Source organism: Diabrotica virgifera, chromosome 2 (genome assembly GCF_917563875.1).
Source record: "Diabrotica virgifera virgifera chromosome 2, PGI_DIABVI_V3a".
Classification (NCBI taxonomy): Eukaryota; Metazoa; Arthropoda; class Insecta; order Coleoptera; family Chrysomelidae; genus Diabrotica; species Diabrotica virgifera.
The window spans coordinates 74119509-74137084 of NC_065444.1; the positions used below are offsets into that span (position 1 = coordinate 74119509).

At 33.9% G+C, this 17576-nt stretch overlaps 1 protein-coding gene across 1 annotated transcript in view; it reads right to left on the reverse strand.

Moving 5' to 3' along the window:
* The window catches only part of LOC114329487 (PR domain zinc finger protein 10), a 75690-nt gene that overhangs the window by 54286 nt on the left and 3828 nt on the right, over positions 1 to 17576 (reverse strand). Inside the window, exon 3 of the mRNA XM_028278612.2 lies at positions 984 to 1395. Coding sequence (XP_028134413.1) covers positions 984 to 1395 — 412 coding nt within the window. The remainder of the gene's footprint in view (positions 1 to 983; positions 1396 to 17576) is intronic.

Sequence of the window (17576 nt, forward strand, 5' to 3'; positions counted from 1 at the left end):
TGAAACTTTTATTTAGCAACATATTACTTATAAACATTCTAACAATAAGCAACTGTGGGGCTCGAAGTAAAAAGTTGACTTTAGGTCAGTCCAATGACTGGACCTCTAGTATGGAAAAAACATGACATGTTTGACACAAACCATAGGGCGTCTGTTATAGGGCTTTTCGTTCACAGTCATTTGTTTCGAGCTCCCGTCATGTGTCACATAATATTAATATATCTATGTCGTACGTTATTGGTATATAACAATGATACAAACCAAAGATGTATGACGTAGATATATTAATATTATGTGATACATGACGGAAGCTCGAAACAAATGACAATCCATCAAAAGCCCTATAGAGAATAACACTAGATTATAATCTCATTATGGATAGGTTGGATTTTGCTGCTGTATCACATTGATCCAGACCATTTTGAGACATATTGTATGTATACCAACAGTTTGTTACAGTAATTCTTCTTGACAACTATTTGAGGTTATGTTTATTTGTTTTTGATGATTAGTTTCTGTTAATGAAGCAATTAATTATGTGTTACTGAGTTTAATTAAATTAATTTTTAGCCTTCTAAGATTGCTTCTAAGAAAACTACGTTTTTCATATCACATATTTAAAACGGGATAAAAATTACGTCAATTATGGTGGGACAAATCGACGTAAAAACTACGTTTTTCATATCACGTATTTAAAACGTGATAAAAATGACGTGAATTATGGTGGGACATATTCACGTGATTTTCGACGTCGAAAAAACGTGATAAACTGACGTCGTTTGGTGATAATTATGACGTTTTTTCAACGTTTTGTAAACGTTATTTGGTTGCCTGGGATGTCCCAATGACTTTTTTAATCTACGCACTGAGAATCATTAACCAACCTTTTGTTGAACTTGACCAGGGCCACTTTTCGATAACGAGTGCTGCGGGTCCTTTTCTTTTATCATAAAATAATAATAAAGATAAAATATAATACATACCTGTAGTCTCATCTGTGATCAAAAGCTCAACTTTTTGTTCCCGTTTTGGAATCAACAAACAATCAGCATTAGCAGTATTAACAATATCAGCATTATCTGGATTGACCATTTGCAAAAATTCACTGTTAACTTCTCTAATATTATTATTGCAAAGCACAGTAGATATGGTATCAAGAGAAGGGTTTATGTTACTGATATATTGCTCATTTTGTACAGTACCATCTTGAGTAATCAGCTGGTGTATTACAACGGGGTTATAGTCAGCTGAAGACTCATTAAAGACGGAACTATAATCAGCAACAGAGCTCATATTGGGATCGAGGGGGCTGACATGGGAGTTGAAATCGGAAAATACTTCAGCTTGGGATGTACCATTTGGATCATCTACTTTGTAGTCCTTCACATATTCAACCTATAATAAAAAAAAATCTTGCTATAAAATTCTACAGTTATCTCAAAAGACATAAAAAGTTCACAAAATCCACAATTTCAAAGTACCTAGCATGTTAAAAGTGAGTCTTCATATTGTATTTACAATTAAAATCACATTTTTATATTAAATTAATAATAGGAGAATACACTGACAGGATACCAGTCAAAAAGTGGCCACAAATAGTTTAAATTAAATTAATAGCAATTCATTTTTGAAAAAAAAAATTGGTTCATGACATAGACAGATGCATTGTTTTTTTTTATATCAAATTAAATCTACTTTTTTTATAATACGATGATATAAGGTTGTCTGGGAAAAATGGCCACAAAGTAGGGTTGCCAGCTGTTAAAAACGTGAGGTATCAGAGATAAAGTGAAAGAAAGTTAGAGCGCAACGCCACTGCTTTGACAAGGTTAAAAATGTTTGATGGCGAATGTGAGTAGTTAGAGCAGTCATGTTGTCAAACTAGACTTTCACTTTATCTCTGATACCTCACGTTTTTAACAGCGGGTAACACTAATTTGCAGCCATTTTTTCACAGGCAACCTTATATTCAGAAGAAAAAAATTAGCTTTAAGGGCATAGACGTAAAATTTCCCGCCAATGTGTTTTAAATGCATTCATTTTTTTCGAATCCTGGGAAAACTAATAAGTATTTTTGAAAAATTTAAACGCAGAATGAAAGATTGCATTATTGCCGAGGGCCGAAGTGCCTGAAAACTTCTATAATGTTTATTTTAATAAGTTACAGGGGTGAAACAAAAAGAGAAAATTTAGTGCGATTTTTAATTTCAAATATCTCATTCAAAAGAAACTTTTTGGTTACTCTAAGTGACTTTCGGTCCTCGGTAATAATGTAGTCTTTCATTCTGCGTTTAAATTTTTGAAAAATATTTATTTTTCTCATGATGCGAAAAAAAATGAATGCATTTTAAACACATTGGCGCGAAATTTTGCGCCTACGCCCTTAATTTGATATAATAAACATGCAACTATGTCATGAACGAAATTTTGTTTCAAAATGAATTACTATTAATTTAATTAAAATTATTTGTTACCGCTTTTTTACTGGCAACCTGTTATCGATGTATTCTCCTCTTCTTTTTATATAAAGATTTGATTTTAATTAACTAACTTATGAATTTAGTGATTCTGCAGTGGAATCTCATACTATAAACTGTATCATTCTTCTCCTTTATCCCTGCGACATTAGCTTCTCCAATTATTATATTTTTTATAAAATACTGACAACATTCCAGGAAGACTTTGCTAATGGGTTATTATTCGAATTATACAGTACGTAAATCGTTCAGCTGGAAATAGGGAATATACATTGAGATAATTATTGTGGCAACAGCGCTCTCTCGATGACAATTTGGTTGTTTATTATTTAGCATTAAGGGGCATTAACTTCAAAATTGACAATTCATTTCGGCTAACACAAATAAACGTCAAAATATGACAATGTAGTAGCTAAATATTTTTGACCTCAGAGAATGGGAAAACTGTGTCTGTTTTTGTTGAAATTATTTTTTACATAAAAAATATTTAAAAAATCAAAGTAAAATTATTATCTCATTATAATCTCATCATATCTCATCATATTCTTTGTTTTTGATTTATTTATGGACAGACTTGCTTCCCAACTCACTCATTCTATTCATTCTAACGACTCTATTGCACCAAAAACTCGTACTCAAACAGAAGCTTCAATTAACACAGGTTAGCGCAGTTGCCATAATTATCTCAGTATATATTCCCTAGGTCCAGCCGAACGATTTACGTACTGTAAGTCAAACATGTAGAGAATGTCAAAATTGGGATATACTAATTACCATGAAATCCAGGACTAACAGCCCGTTCACACTTGTCGTGTGTCGGATTCGTATATTAAATCGGATGTCGGCGTTTCTATTCACACTTCGAGTAATAATCGTTTATCGCTTGTCGCCAAGGTCGAAGGTGGTGCAAAGTTTTAACACTCTACGCGAGGGAACTGTGAGCTTGTATATAATGAAACAAAATGTATTTATAAGAAAATCAGCATTTTTAAAAGTGCCGATAAGATCATGAATCCTCACAAAACAAAACTAGATTTACCCATTATATTGAATGTTCTCAGATATGGTACTTCATACCATATTTATGTCTTCGGACGAATGTTAATAACTTTAGATACATTCATTGAAAATACTATAAACGATATTTAAAAACCAAACTAAACATACTAGTCTAGGCGCCAGAGGGGTCACCGTGTCCTTTTCAATTCTGATGGACAAACTCAACGGTTTCTTATAGATTTTTGGCTGCTGATTACGAATTTCGAGGGTGGATTTCGATCCGAGTGGTCAAAAAATTGTTATAAACAATTTAATTGTTTATAAATTATTTATAAGGCTCTGGCTCATAAACTAAAAGAGATAAAAAAGAATATTTTAAATAAAATTTGTTCGTTAATAAAAAACGAAGAAAAAAACGTTTACTAAAGTTAAATCCAACAGTTAGAAATCAAGATATTGTAAAATTAGTGCACAATGCAAATTGCAAAATAAGTATTTTTCGAAGCTTTATCGATCGTAACTCAGTTTCTACGCATGAAAATGAGCCCTAGTAGGTCTTATTTTAAAGCTTCGTTAATAGGCTTTCAAACAAAGTTTGTTAAATTACTTTATCTTCATTTGTTTTAAAATTATACCAGTTTGAAATTATAATTTTCTTAAAAAAATTGTACATTAATTTGTTTATAAGGATTTCAAGTAAATTTGAGCTGTAAACATTTATACTTTAATTAACAATAATGATAGAAAAACTCAAAAGGAATATTATGAGCTTTTTAAAATGTTCGTAAGTTTATTTTTGGTCAAGATATCGATATTTTAATGGTGCGCTATGAGGCGCAAAATCGGCTCACAGTCAAGTATGTAAGTAATTTTCGACGCTTTATCGATCGTAACTCGGCTTCTACGCATGCAAATGAGCCAATATGTAATATCTATATAAAAATGAATCGAGTTCTTTTGCTCGAATGTTCGAACATCATTGCATATAAGACGAGCATTTATGTTGTGGCGGCATACACACAATTGACGTGCCTTGATGATGTTGCAAAAGAACTAGATCCACTTTATATGGATATCATATAGATAATTAGACTCTGAGGCCCCAGAAAGTTTTAGTTTTACTGCCTATAAGAACAGACTTAGTACCACCATGTAACTGTAAAAATTGCTCTAAGAACTTATGCAGAAGTAAAAAAGCTGAGATTCTCTGTATATCTCGATGCAGATGCATGAAAAATATTGTTTGTAAAAATATTATTAATAAATAATATCAACTTACTTTTTAGTTATATTTCTGAAATATTAGTTTTTAATGTTTTTTTTTCTCATTTAGTACAAAAAATAGAAGACAAAGTAAATAGAATGAAAGGTGATACGAGGTACAGTATGATGATTTAACTATAAGAATTATATGATAAAATTTTATTAGGATCTTCAAAAAGGAAAAATGAAGATAACGTATATATACATAGATATTATAATTTGCATCGAGAAGTTAGCCGGTGAACCTTTACGCGGTGAGCCAATCTAGCGCCTCACAGCGCGCTATTAAAATATCGATATCTTGGCCAAAAATAAACATACGAACATTTTCTTAAGCTCAAAATGTTCCTTTTATGTTCTTTTATCATTATAATTAATTAAAGTATAAATGTTTATAGCTCAAATTTGCTTGAAACCCTTATAAACAACTTAATGTACAATTTTTTTAAGAAAATTTTAACTTCAATCGGATATAACTTTAAAACAAATGCCGACAAAGTAATTTAGCAAACTTTGTTTAAAAGCATGTTTATTAAACTTTAAAATGAGACCTTCTAAGGCTCATTTGCATGCGTAGAAGCCGAGTTACGATTGATAAAGTTTTGAAAAATACTTATTTCGAAATTTGAACTTTGCATTGTGCACTAATTTTACAATATCTTGAGTTCTAATTGTTGGATTTAAGTTTAGTAAACATTTTTTCTTCGTTTTTTATTAACAAACAAATTTTATTTCAAACATTATTTTTTATCTCTTTTAGTTTATGAGCCAGAGCCTTATAAACAATTTATAAACAATTAAATTGTTTATAACAATTTTTTGACCACTCGGATCTAATTCCACCATCGAAATTCGTAATCAGCAGCCAAAAATCCATAAGAAACCGTCGAGTTTGTCCATCAGAATTGAAAAGGACACGGTGACCTCTATTTGGCGCCTATACTATACATAATAGCATGCATATAAAAGTGTGTAGGTAAATAAATAATTTCCTAAAATTGTATATCTGATGCTGGTGCTGACACTAAAATAATTCTCTAATAAATAATTATTTATGTAATTATTTTATAATTACATCTGATTTATGGGAACAAATTAGGTGAATAACCAATTACGAAGTTCCAAGTCAATAATATCTTTCCTCTTTTTACTTAGGCCGTTCTTTAGTAATTTTTGATACATGTTCGAATTCAATTTAAGTATATTGACAATAAAATGTCGACTATGATATTAATGTTTCTTCCACATCAGAAAACAGAAGAAGATAATATCTGATAATATAATGTATTTAAAATTATATATCGTAATTATATTATGTAGGTATTGTATAATTATTTATCATTTAACAATCTCCATTCCCTTCAGAATTAAACTCTAGCGAAATCTCATCATTTATTTTTCCCAATCTCACGAATTTTCTGTTGACTTTATGTGACTAACACTATCCCCGACTCCCGACAAATGTGAATAGCACTATTCTTATTCATAGGCGAGCGAGATCCAACACGATTATTTTCCGGACGACGAGGACTGCCGACATTTATTGTCGTCGCCAACAAAAAATCGGTGTCCGATAAATGTGAATAAGCTCCATATAAAATGCTCTGCCACTGGAACCTCCGATTAAAATACGGATCCAACATTATGACAAGTGTGAAGGTAAAAAAATTCGTGACCAGACACCTCGTAACCGGACAGTTGGTAACGGACAATTCGTAACAGCGACAGTTTGTAACGGCGACAGTTCGTAACTATACAAATTAGTAACGGACAATTCGTAACGTCCAAATTGAATTATTCTGTTTATTTTTGTTAACGTGGAAACTAACTGTTATTACAGTTATAATTGAAATTATGTTTATCAATTTAACGAATCAGTACGGGGATAAACATTTTTAAGAAATTTTATATTTCGTGTTTCAGTGTACATATATTAAAAGTTTTTAAACACAAACAAATATTTAAATACCTACATATAAACTTTTAACAATATTCTTAAAAGTTTATTTCTCTTATTGTTCCTTAAATTTGCATATGCCTAGACAAAGGTATAATGAAGTACCTGAAATCTTAAATCTGACAACCGTCTTTAGACATTCCAAACTTGTTAAGGGGCTAGTACACGTTGGGCCAACGTGTACAGGACCACTTGGCATGAGTTTGCGATTGGCGGTCAGCGTTGGTCTACAAACCGAATTTTGTCGGTATTTGGTGCACAAATCAAAGGATTTTTGAGACTTGCGCGATCTGCCAAACAGCTGTTTGGTTATGAACACGTTGTTGTCGTTGAGTTTAAAATATTTGTTTTCTCTTCTCACAATACTGATACTGTTTATAAGTATTAATTTTAAGGTTGTGTTTTAATATTAATACTTTTTTCTTGTTTTACTCTGTACTCTGTTCTAATATTACTTAATTACTTTTTTAATCACTCTTGTTTGGTACACTTTCCTATAAGCATTGAACGCGTTGTACAAATTAATTGCGGCGGCTGCTACAGTCTCCACATCCATATTCATAATCAGAGTTTGTTTTTTGTTTATCCACTAAGAAAGGTTAATGCAGACTGATAACTCCACCAACGTGTAATCACCATGTATTCACTGTTCTTACTTGGCCCAACTTATTGGCCCAACTCATTGGCCAACTAGTTGGCCCAACGTGTACTGGAGCCATTAAACATTTTGTAAAGAAAAGATTATAATTACCTGTTATTATAATAAACGGTAACACGGGGTGTAATGCTAGTTCGCCTCCATGTGGTGCACCCTGGGTAACGCTAACGCCCGGTTTCATAATCAACTTAAAGTGAACATTAACTAAAGTCCACTTTAACGTTGACATTTACCCATATGAATTGCATTGACAAGGGTACCAACCTAAAACTTAATGTCCACTTTAACTGATTATGAAACCGGGCGTAAATGAACTAGCAAAAATTTGGCGGCAGACGAACGAAAAACAAAAACAATATCCTGCCAACATCACAGATCACAAACAGAAATCTTATCTATACGTAAACATACGATGGGAACAAATAAAGGTTCTTCTCAGAACCAACTGACTAGAGATCTCGGACCGTGTATCCGAGTCTGTCACCTTAACATCGAGGGCATAAGCCAGGCAAAATGCCAAGTGTTGCAAAAAATCCTACACGATAACGACATTGACCTGGTTGCCATACAAGAGACCCATACTGAAGACAAAGTCCAGCTTGATTTAAGGGGAAAGATACCTGGCTACGATTTACTGGGAGCCACCTATGATAAACATTACGGCGTCGCAACCTACATTCGCTGCAATATAGAAAATGGTTTCCTACTTTCTGCTTCCAATGAAAATAATATACATGAAGTAGTCACCAAGATTGGAGATATTACCGTAGTTAACATATACAAACCTCCAGCCACTACATGGAACCCAGAAGTGCTAAAGACTCATCCACATCCTACTATATACATCGGCGACTTCAACAGCCACCACGAAATGTGGAAGTACACCACGAATGATGAAAATGGGGAGGCACTAGTAGAATGGTCCGAAGAGCAAAACACATACCTAGTTTTTGATGCCAAAGACAGAGGAACATTTAAATCAGCTGCATGGAGAAAAGAATATAACCCAGACCTATGTTTTGTCTCAAAAGATACCAATGACAGACCACTAACAATTGCGAGAAGTGTCCTTGCAGACTTCCCACATACTCAACATCGTCCGGTGCTTATCACCATCGGAATATCAATTCCAATAATTAGATCATATCCTCGACCCAGGTGGAATCTTAGAAAAGCAAACTGGAAGAAGTTCTCTGAACAACTAGACCGGACCTTGAGCTGGGTCCCTCCAACCAGCAAACATTATGAGAGGTTTGTGGGCGCAGTAATAAGCACTGCCAAGAAAACCATCCCTAGGGGGTATCGCAAAGAATATGTGCCTGGATGGACTGAAACATGTGAAGACTTATACACGAAGTTTCTCGAAAGTGGTGACCGAGAAATAGCCGATGAGCTTTTACACAACATCGATACAGTTAGACGCCAAAAATGGATAAAGACTGTCGAAAACCTTGACTTCAAAAAATCAAGCCGGCAGGCATGGTCCTTGTTGCGGAAAATTGGAGGAGCTAACCAGCTGGAATCCAGAGAGTCTAAAATGTCTCCTAACAAGGTTGCCTCCCATATAGTATCTCTATCCAGAGCTCCACGAGATCGAACACATACTACCAACGTGAAAAGAGACTTAAGGGCATTAAAACAAATGAACAGAACGAACTCCGAATATTCAGCAAGAATACTTATTTCTGAAATCACACATGCGCTGAAAGAAATGAAATCAGGTAAAGCACCTGGCTTTGATGGTATCCATCCAGAGTTCTTGATACACAGTGGTGCATACACGAAACAGTGGCTTGCAATGTTCTTTAATGATATACTTCAGTCAGGTAACATTCCTTTCTCACTTAAGCGAACAAAGATAATTGCAATTCCGAAACCGGGCAAATCAAACGATAAGCCAGAAAACTACCGCCCCATAGCTCTACTCAGCATGGTATATAAACTATTAGAAAAGCTTCTCCTCAACAGAATTAGTCACAGGATACTAGAAAATGTCCCCATTGAACAAGCTGGCTTCCGCCCTCATCGAAGCTGTACGGACCAAGTGCTGTCATTAACAACTTTTATAGAAGCTAGTTTTCAAAAGAAACAAAAGACAGCAACAGTATTTATAGATCTAACAGCAGCATATGATACTGTTTGGAGACAGGGATTAATATATAAACTGGCCCGCATTATCCCCTGCAGAAAGATAATTAACCTCATTGACAACATGCTGACCAACAGAGCCTTCCAGGTTATAATGGGAAAGGAGACGAGTAGACAGATGAAACTTAACAATGGTCTTCCACAGGGTTCTGTCCTTGCCCCTTTACTTTTCAGCCTCTATATTGCTGACATGCCTGAAACCGAATCTCGGAAGTTTGGATATGCTGACGACTGGACCCTTGCAACAAGCCACCAATCTTTAGAAACTACAGAAATCACTCTCACGAATGACTTATCCATCCTCAGCGAATACCTTAAGAAATGGAGACTACAGCCAAGTACTACAAAAACTGAAGTATCAGCTTTTCATCTAAACAACAAGTTGGCAAACAGAGAATTGCGAGTGTATTTTAATAACAAGCTGTTAAAACACAATAAATACCCGAAATACCTTGGGGTTACTCTAGACAGAACGCTCACATTCAGAGAACACCTGACGAAAACAGCAGCAAAATTGAAAACACGCAACAATATAATACAGAAACTCTGCGGCACTACATGGGGGTCCACAGCATCAACATTAAGATCCTCTGCTCTTGGCCTGATATATCCGGTGGCAGAATACTGTGCTCCAGTGTGGCTAAATAGCAGGCATACCCACCTGGTCGACACCCAACTAAACCGTACTATGCGTATGATAACAGGCACAATTAAGCCCACCCCTACAATGTGGCTACCTACCCTTAGTAATATAGCACCACCCAACCTACGCCGCGAACATGCATTGGTTAAAGAATATAACAAAATAATGGACAGTCGCCAGCTTCTAGTCCACAACGACATCCCCGATATTCTTGGAAACCGTCTCCGATCCAGGTTACCCCCTCTACAATCTGCTCAAGCGCTGCAGCAATCCAACTTTGACTTAAATACCCGATGGAGAGAAGATTGGGAAAGTAGGACAGATCCGCATTACCATAGTCTACCGGACATCATAGGGAAACCTGGCGAATTTGAACGTCCCCGTAAGATTTGGGCAGCCCTTAATCGAATTCGAACAAACTGTGGAAGATGCGCCGACTCCCTCCACAGATGGGGTAAACTCCCCTCGCCTTCTTGTGACTGCGGCGCTGCAAGACAGACGATCAGTCACATTGTTCAGGACTGCCCACGCAGAGCATACACAGGCGACCCTATAGACTTTGTAATGGCAACCGAAGGGTCAATCGAATATATAAAAAAATTGGACATCTGTTTGTGATGCATTGTATAATGCATAAATCTAAATATATTCTGTGATATACTTAAGCCATACGCTAAATAAATAAATTATAATAAACCTTGTGATTGGTAATAGCTTTGGGGCATTCAATCAACGGTTATAGTTGATAAGAGGGATGGCTTGTAATACTTTAATACTTGGTTTAAATATTTTTATTATATTCTGAAACTGAAACACGAAATATGAAATGAATTAAAAATGTTTATCCTGATACTGAATCGTTAAATTGATAAACATAATTTCATTTACAACTGTAATAACAGTTAGTTTCCACGTAAACAACAATAAACAGAATAATTCAATTTGGACGTTACGAATTTGTATAGTTACGAACTGTCGCCGTTGCGAAGTGTCGCCGTTACGAACTGTCGCGTTACGAGATGTCATGGAACCAAAAAAATTATAACTTCAAGGCACCAAAATGAATACGACAACTAATTGAATCCGTCATTTCAGAAACAACATGAGTCAGACATTATAAATTTGAGTTAATCACAAAAAACTGTTTTTAACCCTGTAAGCGCGCTTGTTGCTCTCAAGCAACGTTGACTTCAAACTGTTAAATTTCCATATACGTCTAATTTTACCACAGTAGGACGGTGTGGTATGCAAGCGACAACCGTTCGTCTATGATTTCGGCATGTGCGCCACCTGTATTAAAATATTTTAACTTAGTAAACATAATTTCGAGTGTGAGATTGCAATAGCAGTGTTGTAACGCCGACGTTGATAGTTAAATATAAAAAAATCGCTAAGTAAAAACATGTATTTTGCTGTAATATTTTCAGAATACATTTAGGAAAGGTCTATTTACAATCTAGAATTCTAGAAGATACAGTTACTTTCTATTTTGAGAAGTTTTAGCAAAAATTTCACCTAAAAAGTATGTTGCTTAGAATCAACGTTGAGGCTAAGTGGTAATGGTAAAAACATCAATTTTCTTCTCAGAAATATGGATATTCCTCCTCTTACGTGTTATGTAAAAAACGAGCTACGTAGTTCCTGTTAGGGCAGATTTATCAGATACAGAAAATATATCCGATGATGAGGACATCGAAAGTAAGCATTTTGATAAGTGTTTAGTTGCAGATTTGCGAGATAAATATTATGAAATGCAAATAGATAGAACTAAATATATGTAGTTAGTAATAGAAAATCTGATATTGAGCAGAAAGAAATAGCTTTGGAATAGCCACAACCCAAGAAAATGAAAATACCTTATAAATATTATACCAATAAAAAAATTTTAAATGGACATAGCTAAATCTTTTTACCAAACAGGTAAAATAAAAAAGAAGGGCGGCCTTCACTGAACGAGACGGTCGAAAAAATTGTAACTCCAACGAAAAGTCGACCACATGATATCACTAGGAAAGACAACGTATTACTCTGGCTTATCTATGAACCAAGAGGAAGATGACGATTTAACAAGAATGGCTAAACGACAATTCTGCGTCAAATTTTTTTTTTGTTTTGATTCTGGTTTTGGTTCAGAACCTTTAGCCACGTAACTACATATAAAATTATTATTCGTTCATAAGTATAAAATTGCCCAGTATACACTTAAATTAATAACCAGTCATTTTTCATTTTTACTTAATTTATTTATGTAACTAACCAACAAAATTTATTAAAACTAAAACTAACAAGTAGGTACAATAGAACTGTCAACTGTCAAATATAAGTCAAATTATTAATGTAAACATTGTTAAATCAAAATAACAATTTACTGTTTTTACCAGTCTGCAAAATACTGGGTGTTTTATAAATACACGTTAATATGTATAGATACATACGTAATAGAAAATAGATATTGTACAGGGCGTCAATAAGTTATATTTCATGAATGACGTCACTTTTACTTTTCCTCCCTAGGGAGGAAAAGTACAACTTTGCTCCCTACAATCAGGTTCGGAAAAGTATACTTTCGGTAGAGGTAGGTGGAAAAAGATTTTACGGAAATTTGAAAAAATTTTGTGAAAAAATCGCCCGTTATTCTTCAGTTTTCCATGGTTACAAAATATTTATTTTTTATTTTTTGGTCAAATTGAGGTAAATTGTCACGTAACCTTTTTCAAATGCAGTACGATTTTTTTGTTACAGATATCCCAATCCTGAGATTAACTGTCCGTCATCATTTTTCGAGGCCTCGACTTTTGCGCCCTCTGCAATATTAGTGTACGTGCATAAATGAAAAAATATATATTTTTTGTACTCTCTAAAAGTTAGATATTAATATGTAAAAAGTTTTATGTTCATTTCTAATAAAGGTTCTGAGAAAAAAATTCTTGAAAATAATGATTATTTTTGGTCTTTTAAAGTGTACTAGTACCTTAAGCCACCACTTTTTAAATTCAAAAATATTCAATGTTTCCATTATTTTAACAAGAAACTGAGTAGAACTTGTGTTTCGTAGAATTTAACATTATTTCTGTATATTGGATGGTAAACACTGGCAGTGTTTTTATGATTCTTTTTATTGTTACAAACTTTCTATCGTTTAGCAAAAAGGAATGACTGCATGTGAAAAGTACCAAACTTCCAGTTTTTACTGAGGAAAGTAGACACCTGACTACTGTGAGATGAAGCAACTTTATTGGGATCCTCTCAGGGATACTGCATGTATCTCCATCTATTTCTCTATTAGTCTGTAATACCGATCCTAGGTACTTAAAACTATTGCTTTTCACAATCATTTCACCATCCAAAGATACCATTTTATTTGTAGTAGCTTCATCTTTAAATGAACATTCCAAATACTCTGTCTTTGTCCTACTAAGTTTTAAACCTTTTTCCTCCAGAGCTTGTCTCCACTGTTCCAGTTTTTGTTCTAAGTCTCTTTCACTATTTCCTACTAACACGACATCATCAGCATACATTAAGCACCATGGAATGTTACCCTGTAGTTTCGCTGTTATCTGGTCCAAAACTAATGAGAATAAATACGGACTAAGCACAAGCACAGAGCCTTGGTGCAATCCTACTTTCACATGAAATTTATCAGTCTCTCCCACACCTGTCCTAACACTAGTCGTTACTCCCTCATACACATCCCTCACAATCTTTACATATATTTTTTTTACTTATTTATTATTTATTTACGGACCGAAGTCCATTAGTACATGATACAATTAAATTAAAATGTCACACAAATTAGAAAAATAAGATCTAGTAGGTACAAAATTGGTAAATACATAACAAACAATAATAAAGAATAAAATTACTTGCTCTCATTTAACAATTGAGAGCTAGAACATTTTGAAATTGACAAATACAACTTACCCTAGAACAAAGACAATAACAGTAGTTGACAAATCAGTCTTGAAATTAGAACATTAAGTTAAGTATAAATGTAATTGTGTGGAAAACGCAGTAAAGTCGTTCACAAAGAAATCAATTTGCGGAGATAATGTGTTTGCTAATTTAATAGTTTTAGAGAGATAGGAACTTGAACCATAATTTGTGCGGTGTTAATGAACTCGTGGAAGGTGGTCACAGAACGGGTGGTTCTTGAAGGTACATGTAGACCAATTTTATTTAAAAATGGGATACAGAATTTATGACCATGAATTAAGTTATATAAGAAGCAAAGATCTTTATGTTGACGACGACTCTGTAATGAGTCAAGTCGAATAATTTGCAGTAAAGACTCATAACTTTGACCAGTCAGATGCATCTTATAAGCATAATAACGTAAGAATTTACGCTGAACTTGTTCGATTTTATTAATATGACAGTTATATTGAGGTGACCAAACACATGATGCATAATCTAAATGTGGTCTAACCAAAGAACAATAAAGAAATTTTAAAGAACGACCAGTCGTAAAGTCTTAGCTGCATCTTTTAACAAAGCCAAGCATCTTTAATGACTTAGAAACCATGCTATTAATGTGTAGGTTGAAATTCAAGTTAGTATCAAGAATAACACCCAGATCTATAACTGAGTCAACTAATTGTAACCTAGTGTCCCGTATAAAGTAAGAATGATTCTCAAAGTGTCTTAGTCGAGTAAAAGTTATAGCATGGCATTTGTTTGCATTTAAGTCCATACCATTAAGTGAGCACCATTCCACAAGACCATTAAGATCTGATTGCAAATTGTAGTGATCCAAATCAGAGGTAATTATGTGAAATAATTTAAGGTCATCAGCAAATAGAAGAAATTGAGCAAAATTGAAGCTTTTCACCAGGGACTCCTTTCTTATTGAGTGCCCACCACAGAATCTCTCGAGGAACTCTATCATATGCTTTCTCAAGATCAATGAATACCATATGAGCGTTTGCTTCTTTACTCCTGTATTTTTCCATCAACTGCCTTATAATGAAAATTGCATCTGTTGTTGATCTACCCTGCATAAAGCCAAATTGATTCTCGGATATTTCGGTCTCTTCACGTATCCGTCTATCAATTACTCTTTCCCATATTTTCATGGTGTGGCTAAGCAGTTTTATAGCCCTGTAGTTTGTACATGAACAGGTACCAGTATACTGCTTCTCCATTCGTCTGGCATTTGTCCGACTTCCATAATTCTATTAACCTTTAACTACACGCGCTGGCGTATTTTGTACGCCACGTATAAGGATTCTACTGCAAATATATTTAAAAATTTAATTTTTGACCTTGTTTATTTCTCTAACCTATCAATGGAATGTGCTTTACACTTTGGTTTTAGTTTCGTTATAATCGGCGTTCTGGGAAGATCGTAATTTACAGTTTATTATTTGTTTTTAAGCAGTTTTTAAGCAATTTAAGTGGAAAAAATCATAAAGCAGAAAAGTGAGGTTAACCATGCCTGCAGATTGTAAACAATGCAACTTGGAAATAAAATCCCAAGACAAGCATATATATTGTGATTGCTGTAGGATGACTTTTCATCTGACAGAGGAATGTTCTGGAATGTCAGCATCTGAAATGAGGGCTGTAGTGCTTCAAAAAAGAACTTTAATGTTTCTATGCTTGGAGTGCCGAGATGCCTTCAAATCGGCTCCAATGGTAGTAAGAAAAATGAGTGAGTTACAAGATGAAGTTAACAGTCTTAAAAGGGAACTGCAGGAACTCAAATCTTCTCCAGTATCATCGAACATCGAGTTGATTTTAAGTGAAGCCCATGAACGCTCCATTAGGGAAAACAACCTTATGGTATATGATGTTCCTGAGTCTTCTGCTATTGATTTTCAGGATAAGATTAGACATGATACTCAGATTGTGCATCAGATTTTTGAGAAAGTAGGGCATCAAACCAAGGTACCAGATATTGTTAAGGTACTCAGAGTAGGTCAGAAAGGAAGAAACAACAAACCTAGACCAATCAAGATAATTTGCAATAATTCTGAAACTTTCAAGCACATTTTTCGTTCCAAAAGTCGTCTAGAATCATTTAAAATATCATATGACTCAACAAAGCTACAACAAAATGCTTTTAAGTCAGCTAAGGAGGAATTGCAACGCAGAATAAGCAATGGTGAACCTGATCTTCAGATTAAATATATAAATGGGATACCAAAGGTTATAGCTAAAAGAATTAATCATAGAAATCAGGAAAACTAATCAATACCCCATTGATAGCTTACTACCAAAATGTTGGAGGACTTCGTACTAAGTTAGATGCTCTAAAAATGGCTGTGAATAGTTCCTCCTATGATATTTTAGTATTAGTTGAGAGCAACCTGTGCTGTGACTATTTGGATAGTGAATTGGAATGTCAAAATTACAATATATACCGTAATGATAGATCAAGTTTAACTAGTCAAAAATCACGAGGTGGTGGCATTCTTGTTTATGTACGTAAAACTATATCTTCTGCTAGAATCCATATAGAACAGGTAACTGTGGAGCAATTATTTATTTCTTGTAATTTTAAAAGTATAAAATTCATAATTGGAGGTCTGTATATTCCACCTCAGATGCCTGAAATATATTACAATAAACATTGTGAAGCAGTTGAAAATATGTTGCAAAGGTTTCCGTTGAATAAAATATATTTATTTGGTGACTATAACTTACCAGATGCTAGGTGGTTTAATGACGATTATGGAGTTCGAGTAGAGTGTCCTGGTACATCGAATGCAGTAGGACTTGCTCAACAATTTGGTTTTTTGCAACTGTATCAATTAAATGAAATAGTATGGTCTCCATACCATGCAGTTCATAATATGACTGTTGAAAAAATTCAACACAAATTTTTGAGGTTCTGTGCATTTAAATTAGGTGAAACTATTGTAGATCACGATTATTCATTAATAGAAAACAGTTTAAAACTTAATACACTAGAAAATAGACGTAATCAAGTAGGATTAGTATTTTTGTATAATTTAATAAATGGAAATTTAGATGGCTGTGATCTATTACAGTGTATTAATGTTGATATACAAACTAGAAATCGAAGAGGTGATTTTATAACATTTTATATTCCTTTCCATCGCACAAGTTATGGCCAAAATTCACCTATAGATCGTTACTGTAAACTTATAAATGACAAACACATTGAAATTTTTGATATATCTCTGAATATTTTAAAAATAATTTAAATAGAGTATTTATTTAATTTTTTGTTAGTTCTAAGGTTACAAGTACCTACCTATTCTTATTCTAATATTTGTTATCTAATTATAATGTTGTTAAAGTATTATTAGTACATATTTAGCTCGTAAACTTATTATTGTTAATTGTATAACTTTTAATGGGGTAATCCCGTCAATAAATAAATTTGTTGTTTCCGGTGGTGGACAATATAAGTCACGATTATATTAATATAAGTAGTAATAGAAGTTCATATTTAAATTTTTTTTT